Raw genomic sequence first — 16,495 nt, 5'->3', positions numbered from 1 at the left:
TCCTTCACATTCTATATGGCTTTGGCTGCCCTCTTAATTGATTCCACGTGCCCAAAGTGCACTGGTCTTCAATTAAAGTTAGGTTTCATTTTTCCACTCCCTATGTGATTATCAAGTTGCCTACTACCACTTCCAACACATGCATATCACTGACAATAAGTAACCATGACCAATAAAGCAATTTGCCTGATTAGGTATGTGAGATGGTTCCCACACTACCAACACAGACCACTCCAGCAAGCAGAGTCTTTACTAAGCACACCAACTCTTCTTCAGACACTTAAGAACTTACTGCCCTATGAAAAATCATCCCTTTACACAAGTCCTCAGAATAACCAGGGATGGGCAGCACATGTGGCCTTGGTATGTTACTGCAAAATCAAATACAGGTGTGCACCGCTTAACATCCATTCGGACAACGTCCGATCGTATATACATCCATAGTCCCGATCGGAGAACGTGACATAGCGGACGTAACCAATCTCGTGTATCGCGTGTCTCTTGAGCGTAGTAGCATTATCCCTCCGTTTAATTTTCTTTCAAAAATATTACTGTAAAGTGCATCATGGCTTCCAAACGCAGCAAAACCACTCCTAGTGATAGCAGCAGCAAGAGGCAAAGGAAAAGTATTGAATTGGAAGTGAAACAAAAGGTTATTAAACAATATGAAGGTGGAAAACCAGTGAATGCTATTGCTCAGGATTTAGGCATGTCGCACTCAACAATCACGACAATCCTGAAAAACAAAGAAAAAATTCTCAAAGCTGTTAAAGGATCAGCTTCACTGAAAACTACAAGACTCACAAAAATGCGAGAGGGACCTATATCGGATATGAACAAATTGCTAATGACATGGATTTAGTCAATACAGGTACACTACAGTACTCCATATAGGTTTGCTAAGTATATAATTTGGTGTTTGCACAACGTCCAAATCACATAACATCCGATTTCACAGAACGTATCGTGGACGTTAAGCGACGCATACCTGTAATAAGATACAAACTCACTTATAAACCTGGACTGAAATAAGTCATTAAATGCAATTTGCTTAAATGCAGTTAAAAATTTAACTACCAACAATGATTTGATATTGCAAATAATGAATCTCAGCAAAAGGCACTAGCAAGTAATTATAAAGAGAAAATGGTTGGTGCACTTTGTTGGTAACTCACAGTCCAATCTCATCAAAATGACTTTTATTAACGTGGCTGAGCAGCAAATTCTCAACAGAATTTACCTACCCTTCAGCTTATTTGCTGAGCTTATGGCTAATACCGTACAGTAGAAGTCAGGGAGATTTGAGCCTGACAAACAAGTAGAAGGATAAGTAAATTCTGATAAAATTTACAGACATTTCAAAATGGTTACTATACTGCCCTTAATAAGTTCATATTTTTGTGTGTTATCAGCACAAAGTTGCACAGAATGGAAACAGCTGACAAACCTGTTTTGAAAATCCAGAAGCTCATTATTTATCTTCTCTACATTCACCTCAGTCCAGGGAATGTCAAAGTAGCTGTTCACTGTTTTGGTCACATTATTGTAGAGGCTATAAAGCTTCTGCAAAAGGTTCAGTTCCTTTTTTACCTCCAACAGCTGAGGGCACTGTGTAACTGGCAGCCCAAAGAGCCCCTCACCAGCAGTGTAGGTGATAAATTTGCAATAGAGGTTGTCAAAGCGATTCTGAAAATATTTGACATTATTCCAATGAAGCTTTTGATCTGTACAATTTAAGTCACGAGAACAAACTCTAAACTATAACACTGTATTCAGAAATATAATGTTTGCAATTAAGAAAAAAAGTTCAAGATTAGTTTTATTTGTCACATGTACAAAGAAACATCAAAACATTGAGTGAAATGCATCGTTGGCATCAAATCAAATAAGCGAGGATAGTGCTGGGCAGCCCACAAGCATCACCATGCTTCTGGCACCAACATAGTATGCCCATAACTCACTAATCCTAACCCAATGTGCCTTTCAAACGTGGGAGGAAACCAGAGCACCCAAAGGAAAGCCACTAGGTCGCATGAGAACATATACATTCCTTCTAGGCAGCTGCTTTAAAACATTGCATTGACCACTATGCCATCATGCTGTACTAAGAACTAATCTCAGTTTACCTCATAAAATATATTTGAAGCTTAAAGTCAATTCAATTGATGACGTATATCAATTCTCATAATGCATTAGTCTTAAAAGTACAATTAGCAAAACTATCTCACAAGAGACTACCACGATGAATCACTTAGTTTCAAAAAAAGAGGGAAGAGATATATCTTTGACAAAAGGGGTCTGCCAAAGCAAATGTTCTTTCATTCATTTACATTGTATGGACTGTGGAGTCCTATTGCTCCTTACAACGTAAAGTTACAAATCTGTCTTATTATCCTTAAATTTGAAAACATGATCAAAGATTTACTCCAATAAATATATTTTCAATAAGTAATAAGTTTTCAAATGGTCACTGGTGAGGCTGGCTCTTTTCAGTTTTCTTAATTGCATTAACAAGCAAAATGTACTTCCACTTCAAAAACAGATCTGTCTGGCAGCTTATACAAATTCAACTCACTTCAACCCTTTGTGGATCGTACAACCACAATGAATTAACTGTTATAGTTCTAAATAATTCAGTGGTCTTATCTAATTAATTCACTTTGCATCTCTATCGCAGGGGCTGGTGAGTGTTAGTTGTGAGAAAACACAGGCGAACTCTTGTGGTTTTTGATAAATTGCCAGCAATAAATCAGTGGTGGGTGCGTGGAATGCACTGCCAGTGAAGGTGGTAGAGTGGATGCTAAAGGGTCTTTTTAGAGACTCTTAGATAGGTACATGGAGTTTAAGAAAATAGAGTGTTATGCAGTAGGGAAATTCTAGGCAGCTGCTAGAGTAGGTTACATGGTCAGCACAACATTGTGGGCCGAAGGACCTGTAATATGCTGTAGATTTCTAAGTTTTTATGTTTCTATGTTAAATCACCGTGGATGGTACTCACAATCAGATTGACACTATAGTGGTAAACTGACTCATTAAACACTTATAATTGTTATAAGGTTCATTATTAAAGTCAGTGTTTACCTGGCTCAACAGAATAAATCTTGCACTCCCAAAATTCGACTTTAAGTCAAAACAAAACATAGACATTTATACATATAAAAGATTCTGTAGATACATTTCTCAACACAATACAAAAAGATAGTTCCTCCCAAGGAGATAGTTCAGCTCATACAAGCTCTCTGGGCACTATACCTGATAAATAACCAATTGGTCATTGGCTTCTGGAGGAGAGAGTCCAAACTGCATAGGTCCTGCCTAATGAAATGCAAACACAGATGGATTTCACTGTACATTAACAAACAGAATTACGTTGAATAAAACCCATGAAATAACCCTGATAGGCACAAAAAATTATGGAAGTTTCTGCTTCAGCCTCCATTGTGAATCCAACAATATTTCAATTGAAATATGAATGTTGTTCATCTCCATCTATTACTCAGATGCTGCCTGAAATATGAATATTTTCAACATTTAACGTTTATATCTCAGACCTTGCTTCAGAAAAAAATGCTGAGGATCTAGAATTTACTTCTCGAACTTTGAGATAAAGAAAGAGGTAGTGTTGGGTCTCTTCCAAGACACCAGTCACCAGGGTCTGATGGGATATACCTTTGGTTATTGAATGAAGTGAAAGAGGAGATTACTAGGGCCTTGACCAAGATCTTCATGTCCTCACTAGCCTTAGAGGACTTGGTGAGTAGCTAATATTGTTCAGATATTCAAGAAGGGAAGATGATCCTGGAAACTGTAGATTGGTGAGACTCATGGCTGTGATAGGAAAGTTTTAGGAGAGGATTCTTGGGGACAGGATTCATGAGCATTTGAAAAACAATAGCCTAGATAGAGATCATCAGCAGGGATTTGTGCAGGGCCAGTCACATCTTATTAACTCGATACAGTTTTTTCAGGAGTTGACGAAGGTAATTGATCAAAGAAGATCTATAATGTTTTCTGCATGGATTTCAGTGAGGTGTTTAACAAGGTCCTTTATGAGAGGCTCGTTCAGAAGATAAAGATGCATGAGTTCCATTGGGTCATTTGGATTCAGAATTGGCTTGCCCATAGAAAATAGGATGTAGTGGCTGCTGGCACTTATTCTGGCTTGAAGTCTGTGACTAGTGGAGTTCCACAGGGATCCATACTAGGACAGCTGCCTGAATGAAAAGGTAGATGAGTGACTTAGTAAGTTTGCAGAAAATGCAAAGATTGGTGGTGTTGTCAATCATGTGGAAGATTGCATTAGGGTACAATGGGATATAGATCATTTGCAGATATAGGTGAAGAAATGGAAGATGGAATTTAATCCAGTGAAATGTGAGGTGTTGCACTTTGGGAGATCAAATGTAAAGGGACAGACATTACTATTGGCAAAATCATTATCAGTGTTGATGAACAGAGGAATCTTATGGTGCAAGTCCAGAGCTCCCTGAAAGTGGCTGCAAAGTTGATGGGGTGATGATGAAGAAACAATGTATACTTGTCTTTATTCATCAAGGAATTGAGTTCAAGAGTAGGGAAGTTATGTTGCATCTTTATAAAACTCTGATTAGACCACATCTGGAATATTGCATTCAATTCTGGTCATCCCATTGTAGGAAGGATATGAAGGCTTTGGAGAGGATGCAGAAGAGGTTTATCTGCATGCCGCCTGGATTAGTGGGTGTGTGTTATTTGAAGAGGTTGGACAAACTTGCATTGCTTTCTCTGGAGCAACAGAAGTAGAAGGAAGATCTGAAGAAGTTTATCAGATTATGAAAGGCATAGAAAAAGTAGACAGCTAGTATCTTTTTCCCAGGGTCGAAATGTCTAACACTAGAAGGCATGTATTCAAGGTCAGAAAGGGTAAGTTCAAAGGAGTTCTGTGAAGCAAGTACTTTTTTAAAAGTGGTGGGTACCTGGAAAGTGCTGCTGGGGTGATGGTGATGTGATAGACGCATTTAAGGGACTCTTCAATAGGAACATGAATGTGCAGAAAATGGAGGGATATGGATAATGTGCAGGCAGAGCGATTAATTTAGTTATTTCTGCACAACATCTTGGGTCCGAGGGCCTATCCCTGTGCTCTATGTAATCCTGGTGTAATGGGACAGTATTAATACTGGCCCAGTTAATTGCTTCACTCCAACCTTTCAATATCAAGTGACAATATTAGTGTCAAGTCTCATATCCGATGATAATCTATGCATACTTTAAACTTTCTCCACAAGCTTCACAATCCATTTTCTGCTATAGCAAGTGCTGCTACATCAGTGAGCCTTTCCAGGAACATTTCTTTGATTCACTCATTTATGTTGATGTCAGCACATAATTTAAAACATCTCAGCACTAAACAGTCATCCTGCTTGCCTCAGCCTGCCCTACATCAACCCCTACAGGCAGTCGCTCTACATGCCATGGAAAATTCACTGCCGGGAGAGTGTCATCAGATAACAGGAATTTGTGTCAAATCCATCAACAGCACAGCGCAACAGGAAAGGGTGGGGGGGGGGGGGGACTTGTACCAGGTACCTGGCACAGCATAGATGTCAGTAACACATCTCTCTACATATAGTGCTATAATAATCCTTTCTTGATGCACTGATTGCTGGAAAAACATCCTGGCTGCTAATTGTATAGCTAACACTCACAACACGCTGGAGGAACTCAGCAGGTCGGGCAGCATCCGTGGAAAAGATCGGTCGACGTTTCGGGCCAGAACTCTTCGTCAGGACTTTATTTTATTTTAATTTCTATCAATGTTCTTAATTAATAATACATCAGGCAGAGAAATTTAGTATATTGTATAGCTATTGTATAATTGTATAGCTATTTGGCTTTCTGGCGTGGAAATTTTCAAACATTGCCTCAAAATCTAGAATTAAATCATCAAGACATTTTAGTTAGTTCAATATTACTTGAGTCCAGTAAGATGGAATCAGTTCAACATACAGTATGCTGACAAATCACTTATCTATGAAGAGAATCACAAACTAAGAAAAGACAGTCCAAGTGGTTATCTAAAATATTATTGGGAGAAAATTGTTATTGCATTACCTTTTCATAATCTTGGAAGAAAGTATTAGAGTCTTCCAAAAATGTTTTAACATTACTGATCAGTTCAGCACGGAATGAAGGTTGTAAAGAAATGAGATGATTCTGTACTTCTGTTCCATGCACAAGAAGTCTTTCCCAAGTGTAACGCAATGTATCCACTCTGTCAGAATCCTCCTTAGCAACTTGCATCTCATACTTATTCAGTATGGCAAACAATTCCTGCAGAATTTTAAAATGGAGGCCAATAATGGAACAGTTTTTAGCGTTCAATGCCCCAATGTCTTTTCTTTCTGTGGTTTCATTATTATTCTCAATGACAAGCAAAGTTTATCAAAGTCGTCCCTACATTCATCCAGTTAATCCCTGCAGTAACCTAGTTTGCTAGTAATTCAAAGTCAAATGAAAATAATTACTCAGAAATGTGAAACATATTAATTTAATGCCAAAATTATTGGACCATGGTGCAGCAGCAATGTGGGAAACATTGGCTATTTACCTCTGCTTTTTGGTGCACTTTCAACTTCTGCACAAAGCACCTTAGGTATGGAACAGGCTGGAGGTCAGAAATACTGACCTGCTGCCCTGCAGCTAAACTCACTACTGTGTCCAGGAAACACTGACCTGGACAGAATGAACTGGGGAGGGACAAATGCATTTCATATCTGGTCACTCAGCCACAAGACTCTGATATACTCCGCACTTCAGTGAGGTCACCAACCAGGATAGGAGTGAATTGAAGTGGAGTGAATGAAGTGAATATGCTTTATTTTATTTTAATTTATATCAATGTTCTTCATTAATAATACATCAGGCAGAGAAATTTAGTACAGTTGCAGGGATCACAAAAGTTGTTAGACCAAACGTGAGATATCAGTCAGACCAAACCAGATATGGCCTATTGAATTATAAATTAATTTGAACTAAAAGACCATAGCCATAGGCTTCCTGGTATCAGTGGAGATGTTGCACTTATTCAAGAAACCTATGAACATATCATTAAACCTTCCTTGTAACCTTCTCACATGACCAAACTCAGAATACAGTGTCTGTTTCAGGAGTACAGGGTCAAGCATGTCCAACATCAAAGTGCACATCAGGCAAATGAGGCCTACCGAACATAGCACACTGAGAGTAATTAGGACCTCAGTAATGTGGATATTGGTCTGGGAGAGGATGAAGACAGTGGTTTGCTTACCCTTCCAGTAAATTATAGAATTACGCAGAGAAACATTGGTAAAAATTTATGCCTTAAGTGGAGTAGGTCATTACTAGCAAGCAGCATATTTTTTCTAAAGTTTTATCACTCATTTCAATATAAAACATTCTCAAGTCAAGCACAAAATATTATGATAATTCAGCATCCAATGATTAGTTAAGTCCCACTGGTTCAGTATCTGGCTAACTGATTAATACAAGTTCTTGTTATTTGCAGACTTACTCTCTGCAGATCTGCAAGGACAAGGACAAGAAAATCTGCAGATGCTGGAAATCTAAGCAACACCCACAAAATGCTGGAGGAACTCAGCAGGTCAGGTGGCATCTATGGAAAAGAGTAAACAGTCGATGTTTTGGGCTGAGACCCTTCATCACGACACTATGTTACAAGGTGTGTGCACTAGATGTGCAAACATAGCAGAGGTCAGGGTCGGATACACCTTAATTCAGGAGCATGTGTAGGATTGTGTCTGGACCTGGGGCTTGGAGAGTGGGCCTGTGTACTGCCCATTGTCTGGATCTGGAGAGCTTGCATACAGGCCGAAGCTTACTGAGTTCTGTTTCCATGCTTCCTCTTAATTTATCAGGACAATTTCCTGCTCACTTTAACTTCACTGTGAACACTGAAAAAATTTACTATTTTACTGTATAACATGTAAATGAAATAGATGTGTATTGAGGTAATACTCCCAGGTCAATTCAATTTCTACCATAAAGATTCTTTATTAGAAATAAAAAGACTAGGTAATACTGCAAAGTTCACTGTAATTATTACTGAGAATAAGGAGTAATCGCAACAAAAAGTTGTTACAGAATTCATGTACTCCTACCTCAATGGGTCCAATTTGTGAATCAATCTCAATCTGTTTTTCTCGTATCTCTTTCAAAGAACTTACAATTATTTTAATATCATCCAGATCATTGACTGGGCGATTCAATTTCTTTGAGGTCTCTTCTATGAAGATCAAGATATTTTCCAAATTTGTTCTATATTTTTCATTGCAGCTTTGAGAAAACCCAGTCATCCAAATTCTGCATTCTTCCATCAAGGATACCTTCAAATCATCTGCTTAACAAAGCAACATTATAGACAAACTAACAAAGAAGCAAAATGAGCTCAGAAAATCATCCTAATAGAGAGTTTCCACATCATTCACAAGAAAAGTATTCTTAATATTCTCCAGATGTTTCAATTACTAAAACTTAGGACATCACTGCTGGGAGCAAATTGGTGTTACAGAAGAAATAAAACTAATGCTTATCTTTCTATATAAACACTTTACAATTTCCTGAAAAGTGTTTTTTGAGCATCACTAATCATTTAAAGAGTCTATAAAATAATATTATAAAATAATTTTAGCCAATATTTTCAGTTTTAAGTTATTTTACCTTTTCAAAAAATATAGTATCTTATCTTGACAATGAAGCTCTAAAGTACCTGTGTACAGTGCAAAAGGACCCATACAAATGACTCTGGGCTCAGCTTGAATTTGGACCTGCAGATTACGATAAAAATTGATTTGGTGCTCAAGTTCAGAGAGCGAAGGGTTTTCTTTCATAAACATTTTGAGAGTTGTTTCACGATCTTTTTTCCAGATACAGTTGTAGCTGCTCAATTTTTCCAAAACTTTCTGTAGGTCCTAGAACAAGAATAGGAAATGCATACACTTCAGAATTTTAATTATGTTAGAATGTTGCATGACGTTTTATGGTTTTACTATTTTCAACAGGGTGTCAGTCCAGTAGTAAGCTTTTGCTTCCCACTTATTAATGACTGAAATAAATAATGTGTCACTATAATAACAGAGAATGCAAGCAGAAAAAGGCAAGAATTCATTTAAGCATTGCTATAAAACTAATTCAGTGAAGTCCAGGCTAAATAACTTACCCTTCTAAATGAGATGATGGATGATGAAATAAGAGAAACCAGCTTAATTATCTCTTTATTTTCTGAAATTATTTTGTAGTAATTATTAGGCTGTGTGTAAACAACAGCAATATCTGCACCTGAAATGAAGACAGTACACTTCAACTTCATTGGGGAAAAAACGGATCCATATTACTGGTCATTTAAGTGAAACAATAAATTTCCATCTTCCAAATGAAGCCTTACCATGAACATAGAATTAACATTTCTCTGAACAATTGGGCATGCATTTCCCCCAACATACTCTAGGCTCTCTCCTTCCACTTCACAGTGGAACTCTCCAACATTCCAAAAAAAAATGTTTTCACCTTCTTTTCTTCAGATATTCTTCATCTCCCATCACCTTCTAGTTGTCACCTTTACAGACACTTTACTTTTACAGACTCCTTCTTCCTCCCACCTCCTTCATTTAGTCATTCACCTGTCTTCAAGAGGCTTTGCAGTGAAATAGATTAGATGATTCTTGAAGAGGCATATTGAAAACACACAATATCCACATCTGTACTTAATGAGGTTGGTTCAATGTCCTTCTTATCCAATTCAATCCCTGTATATGTCCTTTCCCCTTTCTACTTAAATAGGCATTTTCCTTCTATATTAAATATCCATTTCCTATCTCCTGACAAATACCTAATTGCTTCAGAAATTAATGCACCCATTTTCAGAAAGACATCTAATCAGTTCCAGTTTTATGGTGAAACGTTCAACCCAAAACATTAGATATTTCTCTTTCTACAAATGCTGTCTGACCTGCTGAGTATTTCTGGCAGTTTCTGTTTCATTTTTTTTTAGTACTCTTCCACTCTGATTGCAGCTCTTTTTCTGCATTCATATACTCACTCTTCACTCTCTGTTCACAGGTATATATCTATTTTTGACATTTGTCTAAATTTCAACCCTCAATTCAACTTCCAGTCTATACTATTGGTTCACCACCTCTGGGACGAGACTGAGATGCAGTTTTCTCATCAACCCCACAATGCAGAACCTTGCCTGCAAGTCCATGGAAAAACTGCTCCCAAATTTCTGTCCATTCACATAAGAGGGTGAAAAACTCTGAGTAGCTTCTGCCCAATTTTTCATTTGGAGTTTCCTCCCAATTGTCAGTAAGGAAAATCTAATCATTTTCCTGTACAGCAGAAGTTATTTTCAATTGGTTCAAAACTACTGAAAAAAATTAAAGAATTCCAATGCAAGTCATGCACAGAGTTCATTCCCGAAGTGAAACTATCAGCTTACAGCAGTTGAGCCAAGTCTTGATATGAGAAAGAGCATCTGAAAAATCAAGTCAGCAGATTTCTCCCAGCCAGATCCCTTGTGTTAGCAAACTAATTATATTAATGATACATGATTCATTCGGCGCATTAACCCGACACTTATGGATAACGGAACTCACCTTGTTGATCAGCTTCACTAGTGTCTACAGCAGCATTTATGAAAGGGTTACTCTGTGTATCACTTCTCTGTAGTTCAGCTATTCTTTGAGCATTCAGTTTTTTCTGTAAGTAAAATTAATGATTTTTTCAATCTGCTCAATTATTTTGTTTCATGAATGCTTATCACATTTGCTCATGTAGTTCTTGGGACAGTGTTTCTGATAATTCACTCTTATCACATTAAGAAACTGGAGTTACCTTAAAACTCTGCCTTATCAGCATTAACAGTTTAGTGGGTATACCATCTATATTAGAAATTATACTACTGAACTCTCAGAGCTCAAGCTGAAATTTACAGCTGGTCATTTTTTAACTTTTTACAGTATTTTTATAAAGCACAAGAGGAGAAAAAAATATAATTCAAGTGCCTTGGAGGAATAGAACCACAATTTACAATGGATTCACAATTTATGATTCATTGCCCAACTTCACTACATATTCACTAAAGTTTAGGATATTTATAATACATACTGTTGTCATCCTTTTCTTTCCCCACACAGACAACCTTTTGGAAACACTGATAATGCAGTCACAGACTTTATTCAAAATACTCTGCGTTTCTTCCAGACAGGGATGCAGCTCAATATTAGGAATGGCAAGGCAAACATCAGCACGGAGAACTGATCTGCAGACTTGCTTCTGGAAGGCAGCTTCAACATCTAAAGTATGAAAACCAACAAATCAGGGTTCCTCAAACTTGCTTTTGATTAATACCAAGTTTTATTCAGACTTCTTTTCTGCTAGAATCAGAGCAGGGCCAGAAAACTCAATCCAATAACACTGATCAAATCTTCATTTTCCTCTATTGATAGTTCCATTAATAGCTAATAAACATGTGATTATCACGACCTTTCTATTATACAATGATTCAAACATTCCCATGTTGAGCCTTCGTCTATTTATTATACAATGTTTTTTCATAAATTAACTTTGAAGTATGTGTTAGAATGTGTATTTCTTCATGATGACACAGATACACAGAATAAATACTACTTATATGATGCCATGTGCCTGTGATGCTGCTGCCAATAAATTTTTCATTGCATCTGTGCATTCATGTATTTATACATGAAAATAAACTCAACATAACTGATAATAATAATTTCTGAGGTTAATTCTATATATGGACTGGAAGCAGGGCTGCCAAAATCATATTTATTGCTAATCCCCAGTTGTTCCAAAAAAAGACAGGTGGTGAACCTTCTTCTTGAACAGATTTAGTTCTTGTGTTAATGGAATTACACAACAGAGAAGTGGGTCATTCAGCGTATTTATTATATTAATACTCACCCATTGAAAGTATTATCTAGTGAATCTCGCACCCTGGCTCTTTCCTAAATGATGTCAAAACATTTTCCAATATTTATCCAGTTCCTTCATGTAAATTTCTATTGTGTTGTTTCCACTACATCACCCACAAAGCTGGGAAGACAGTGTATTGACTCAGCAACAAAGAAGAAACAATAAATGATTCACAAGGGATAGTAAGATAGTATACCAAATAACGTATTTTGCATCAGTCTTCACTGTGGAAGACACTAGCAGTATGCCTGATGTTATAGTGTGTGAAGGAAGTAAAGTGGGTGCAGTTCCTATTACAGGAGAGAAGGTGCTCAAAAAGCTGAAAGACCTAAAGATACAGAAGTCACCCGGACGAGATGAACTGCACCCTAGGGTTCTGAAAGAGGTGGTTGTTAGAGATTGTGGTGGCATTAGAGATTATCTTTCAAAAATCATTGTACTCGTGGTGCCAGAGAACTGGAAATTTGCAAATGTCACTGCACTCTTTAAGAAAGGATGAAGGCAGCAGAATGGGAATTATAGACCAGTTAGCCTAACCTCAGTGGTTGGGAAGATGTTAGAGTTAATTGTTAAGGATGAGGTGATGGAGTGTTTGGTGACACAGGACAAGATAGTACAAAAACAGCATGGTTCCCTTCAGGGAAAATCCTGCCTGACGAACCCATTGGAATCAATCATGGCCGATCCTTTTTTCTAGCTCCCCCTCAACCCCAGTTCCCAGCCTTCTCCCCGTAACCTTTGATGCCATGTCCAATCAAGAACATATTAATCTCTGCCTTAAATACACCTAACAACCTGGCCTCCACAGCTGCAACTGGCAACAAATTCCACAAATTCACCACCCTTTTTGGTTCAAGAAATTTCTCCACATCTCTGTTTTGAAAAGGCACCCCTCTATCCTGAGGCTGTGTCCTCTTATCCTAGACTCTCCTACCATGGGAAACATCCTTTCCATATCTACTCTGTGTCACGTACCCCGTGATGGGTTAAAGAACCAGCAGAAATAGAAAACACTTTGGGGTCCAGTATTGCTATTAACTAATAATATTTATTAGTAACTACGCAATACAGTAATATAAATGTAGATAAATCAAACAGGTTAGCAATGATTATATATAAGTAAGTAAATCAGTAAGTGTGGGAATATATATGAAAACCAAGCTTCTTCAAGTCTAGGGGTAAACAGATAGTCTTACGATGATGAATAAAGTTCAGTTCAGTTCAGTTCGTGGTATTGAGTTGAGTAGTGATGGAGAGAGAGAGAGGGAGAGATTTGAGTCTTCAGTTGAGCTGACCCTGTCGATCTTCTCGTTGTCCTCCGAAATCCTTTAAAAGTCACCGACTGTGACTTCAACAAAGGGGACCGGTTTTCTGTGGTGGAACTATCAACCCAGGCAAGGGTGGACATATGGACAACTCCCCACCAGTCAATCCCTTTTCTCACTGCAAGAGCGACTGATCGATCTGCCTGCTCGATCCTCCAAAAACCCACTTTTTCTGTGGGCACAACAAAGCTCATTCAGTGTCCAAAACATGTGCCTGAGGTTTATATCATCTGACCTCCTATTTTTTATCTCATCATACTGAGTACCAACTGTCATTCAAATAACTCCTTCTTCCTTTGTCTGTGTAGGAATACAAGCAGGTGATGTCCTTGTAAGTATAAACACACTGCCGAAAAATCATAACATTGATTGTCCATCAAATAACACCGCCCTCAGTCACCATAGCAACTTACAAGCTGCTCGGTACTCTCTCTCTCCCAACTCAGCAGAAATCCAAAAGTTCCTCATGCCTTAAAGTGACAGTCCAAAAGTTAGTCTTCATCTCTCTCTCTCTCTGTCTCTCTCTCTCTCTCTGTCTTTCTTTCTCTCTCTTTTCAAAACAACATGTTGGTGTTAAATACCCCTCTCTCTCTCTCTCTCTCTCTCTCTCTCTCTCTCTCTCTCTCTCTTCTCTTTTCAAAAGCACAATTCATAGGGATAATCGAGCACAGTTCATAGGGGTAATTCAGGACCCCGTCATATCTGTCTAGGCCTTTCAACATTCAAAAGGTTTCAATGAGATTTTCCCCTCATCTTTCTGAATTTCAGTGAGTACAGACCCACAACCATCAAACGTTCCTCGTATAATAACCCTTTCATTCCTGGAATCATCCTTGTGAACCACCTCTGGACCCTCTCCAATGCCAGCACATCTTTTTTAAGATGAGGGGCCTAAAAATGTTCACAATACTCAAGGTGAGGCCTCACCAGAGCCTTATAAAGCCTCAGCATCACATCCTTGCTCTTGTATTCTAGTCCTCTTCAAATGAATGCTAACATGGCATTTGCCTTCCTCACCACCAACTCAACCTGCAAGTTCACCTTCAGAGTGTTCTGCACAAGGACTCCCAAGTCCCTCTGCGTCTCAGATTCCTGGATTTTCTCCCTGTTTAGAAAATAGTCCATACATTTATTTCTACTACCAAAGTGCATGGCCATGTATTTTCCAACATTGTATTTCATTTGCCGCTTTCTTGCCCATTCTCCTAATCTGTCTAAGTCCTTCTGCACCCTACCTGTTTCTTTAACACTACCTGCCCCTCCACCAATCTTCATATCATCTGCAAACTTGGCAACAAAGCCATCTGCTCCATTATCTCAATCATTGATATATAGCATAAAAAGAAGTGGTCCCAACATCAATCCCAGCGGAACACCACTGGTCACTGGCACTGATCCTTTTATTCCAACTCGCTGCCTCCTACCAATCAGCCAATTCTCTAGCCATGTTAGTAACTTCCCTGTAATACCATGGGCTCTTAACTTGGTAAGCAGCCTCATGTGTGGCACCTTGTCAAAGGCCTTCTGAAAGTTCAAATATACAACATCCACTGCATCCCCTTTATCTATCCTACTTGTAATCTCTTCAAAGAATTTCAACAGGTTTGTCAGGCAGGATTTTCCCTGAAGGAAACCATGCTGACTTTCTACTATCAGGCTAACTGGTCTATAATTTCCTTTCTGCTGCCTTCCTCCTTTCTTAAAGAATTGAGTGACATTTGTAATTTTCCAGTCCTCTGGCACCATGCCAGAATCCAATGATTTTTGAAACATCATTTCTAATGCCACCACAATCTCTAACAATGACCTGTTTCAGAACCCTAGGGTGCAGTTCATCTCGTCTGGGTGACTTGTGTACCTTTAGGTCTTCCAGCTTTTTGAACACCTTCTCTCTTGCAATAGTAACTGCACCCACTTCTCTTCCTTCACACACTACAACATCAGGGATACTGCTAGTGTCTTCCACAGTGAAGACTGATACAAAATATTCATTTAATTCGGTAACCATCCCCTTGTCTCCCGTTATTATTTCTCCTGCCTCATTTTCTAGCTGTCCTATATCCACTCTCATTTCTTTTTTATTTTTAACATACTTGAAAAAACTTACTATCTACTTTAATATTATTTTCTAGCTTACTTTCATATTTCATCTTTTCCCTTCTAATGATTTTTTTTCGTTGCTCTCTGTAGGTTTTTAAAAACTTCTCAATCCTCTATCTTCCCACTAATTTTTGCTTTATTGTATGCCCTTTCTTTTGGTTTTTACAATAGCTTTGACTTCCCCTGTCACCCACGGTTTTATTATTTTACCATTTGAGTATTTCTTCATATTTGGAATACACCTGTCCTGCACCTTCCTCATTTTTCCCAGAAATGCACATCATTGCTGCTCTGCTAACATCCCTGCCAGCAGCTCCTTCCGATTTATTTTGGCCAACTCCTCTCTCATACCATTGTAATTTCCCTTAACTCCACTGAAATACTGCTACATCAGACCTTACTTTCTCCCTATTAAGTTTCAAGTTGAACACAATCATATTGTGATCACTGGTTCCTAAGGGTTCTTTTAACTTAAGCTTCCTAATCACCTCCGGTTCATTACATAACACCCAATCCAGTACAGCTGATCCCCTAGCAGGCTCAAAAACAAACTGCTCTAAAAAGCCATCTCTTAGGCATTCAACAAACTCACTCTCTTGAGATCCATTACCAACCTGATTTTCCCAATTGACCTGCATTTTAAAATCTCCCATGACTACCATAACATTCCCCTTTTGACTCGCCTTTTCTATTTCCTGCTGTAACCTGTGGTCCACCTCCCAGCCACTGTTGGGAGGCCTGTATATGCCATCAATGTCCTTTTATCCTTGCAGTTTCTTAACTCAACCCACAAGGATTCAACATCTTCTGATCCTATGTCACATCTTTCTACTGATTTGATGCCATCCTTTACCAGTAGAGCCACACCACCCCCTCTGTCTACCTTTCTATCACTCTGATATAACGTGTGACCTTGGACATTCAGCTCCCAACTACAACCATCCTTCAGCCACGATTCAGTGATGGCCACAACATCATACCTGGCAATCTATAATATTGCAACAAGATCATCCACCTTATTTCTTACATTACGTGCATTTAGATACAACACCTTGAGTACCGTATTTGCTATCCTTTCTGACTCTGCATCCCTAATG

General features: G+C 38.4%; 1 protein-coding gene across 1 annotated transcript in view; it reads right to left on the bottom strand.

Moving 5' to 3' along the window:
* Positions 1 to 16,495, bottom strand: part of LOC140210475 (dynein axonemal heavy chain 5-like) — a 202,452-nt gene that overhangs the window by 131,098 nt on the left and 54,859 nt on the right. The window contains exons 20-27 of the mRNA XM_072279452.1: positions 11,143 to 11,330; positions 10,632 to 10,734; positions 9,197 to 9,315; positions 8,747 to 8,948; positions 8,139 to 8,374; positions 6,094 to 6,312; positions 3,253 to 3,315; positions 1,448 to 1,686 (exon numbers count right to left, since the gene is read on the bottom strand). Of these exons, the coding sequence (XP_072135553.1) occupies positions 1,448 to 1,686; positions 3,253 to 3,315; positions 6,094 to 6,312; positions 8,139 to 8,374; positions 8,747 to 8,948; positions 9,197 to 9,315; positions 10,632 to 10,734; positions 11,143 to 11,330 (1,369 nt within the window). The remainder of the gene's footprint in view (positions 1 to 1,447; positions 1,687 to 3,252; positions 3,316 to 6,093; positions 6,313 to 8,138; positions 8,375 to 8,746; positions 8,949 to 9,196; positions 9,316 to 10,631; positions 10,735 to 11,142; positions 11,331 to 16,495) is intronic.

Source organism: Mobula birostris, chromosome 15 (genome assembly GCF_030028105.1).
Source record: "Mobula birostris isolate sMobBir1 chromosome 15, sMobBir1.hap1, whole genome shotgun sequence".
Taxonomy (NCBI): domain Eukaryota; kingdom Metazoa; phylum Chordata; class Chondrichthyes; order Myliobatiformes; family Myliobatidae; genus Mobula; species Mobula birostris.
This window is presented reverse-complemented; position numbering and strand designations above follow the sequence as displayed.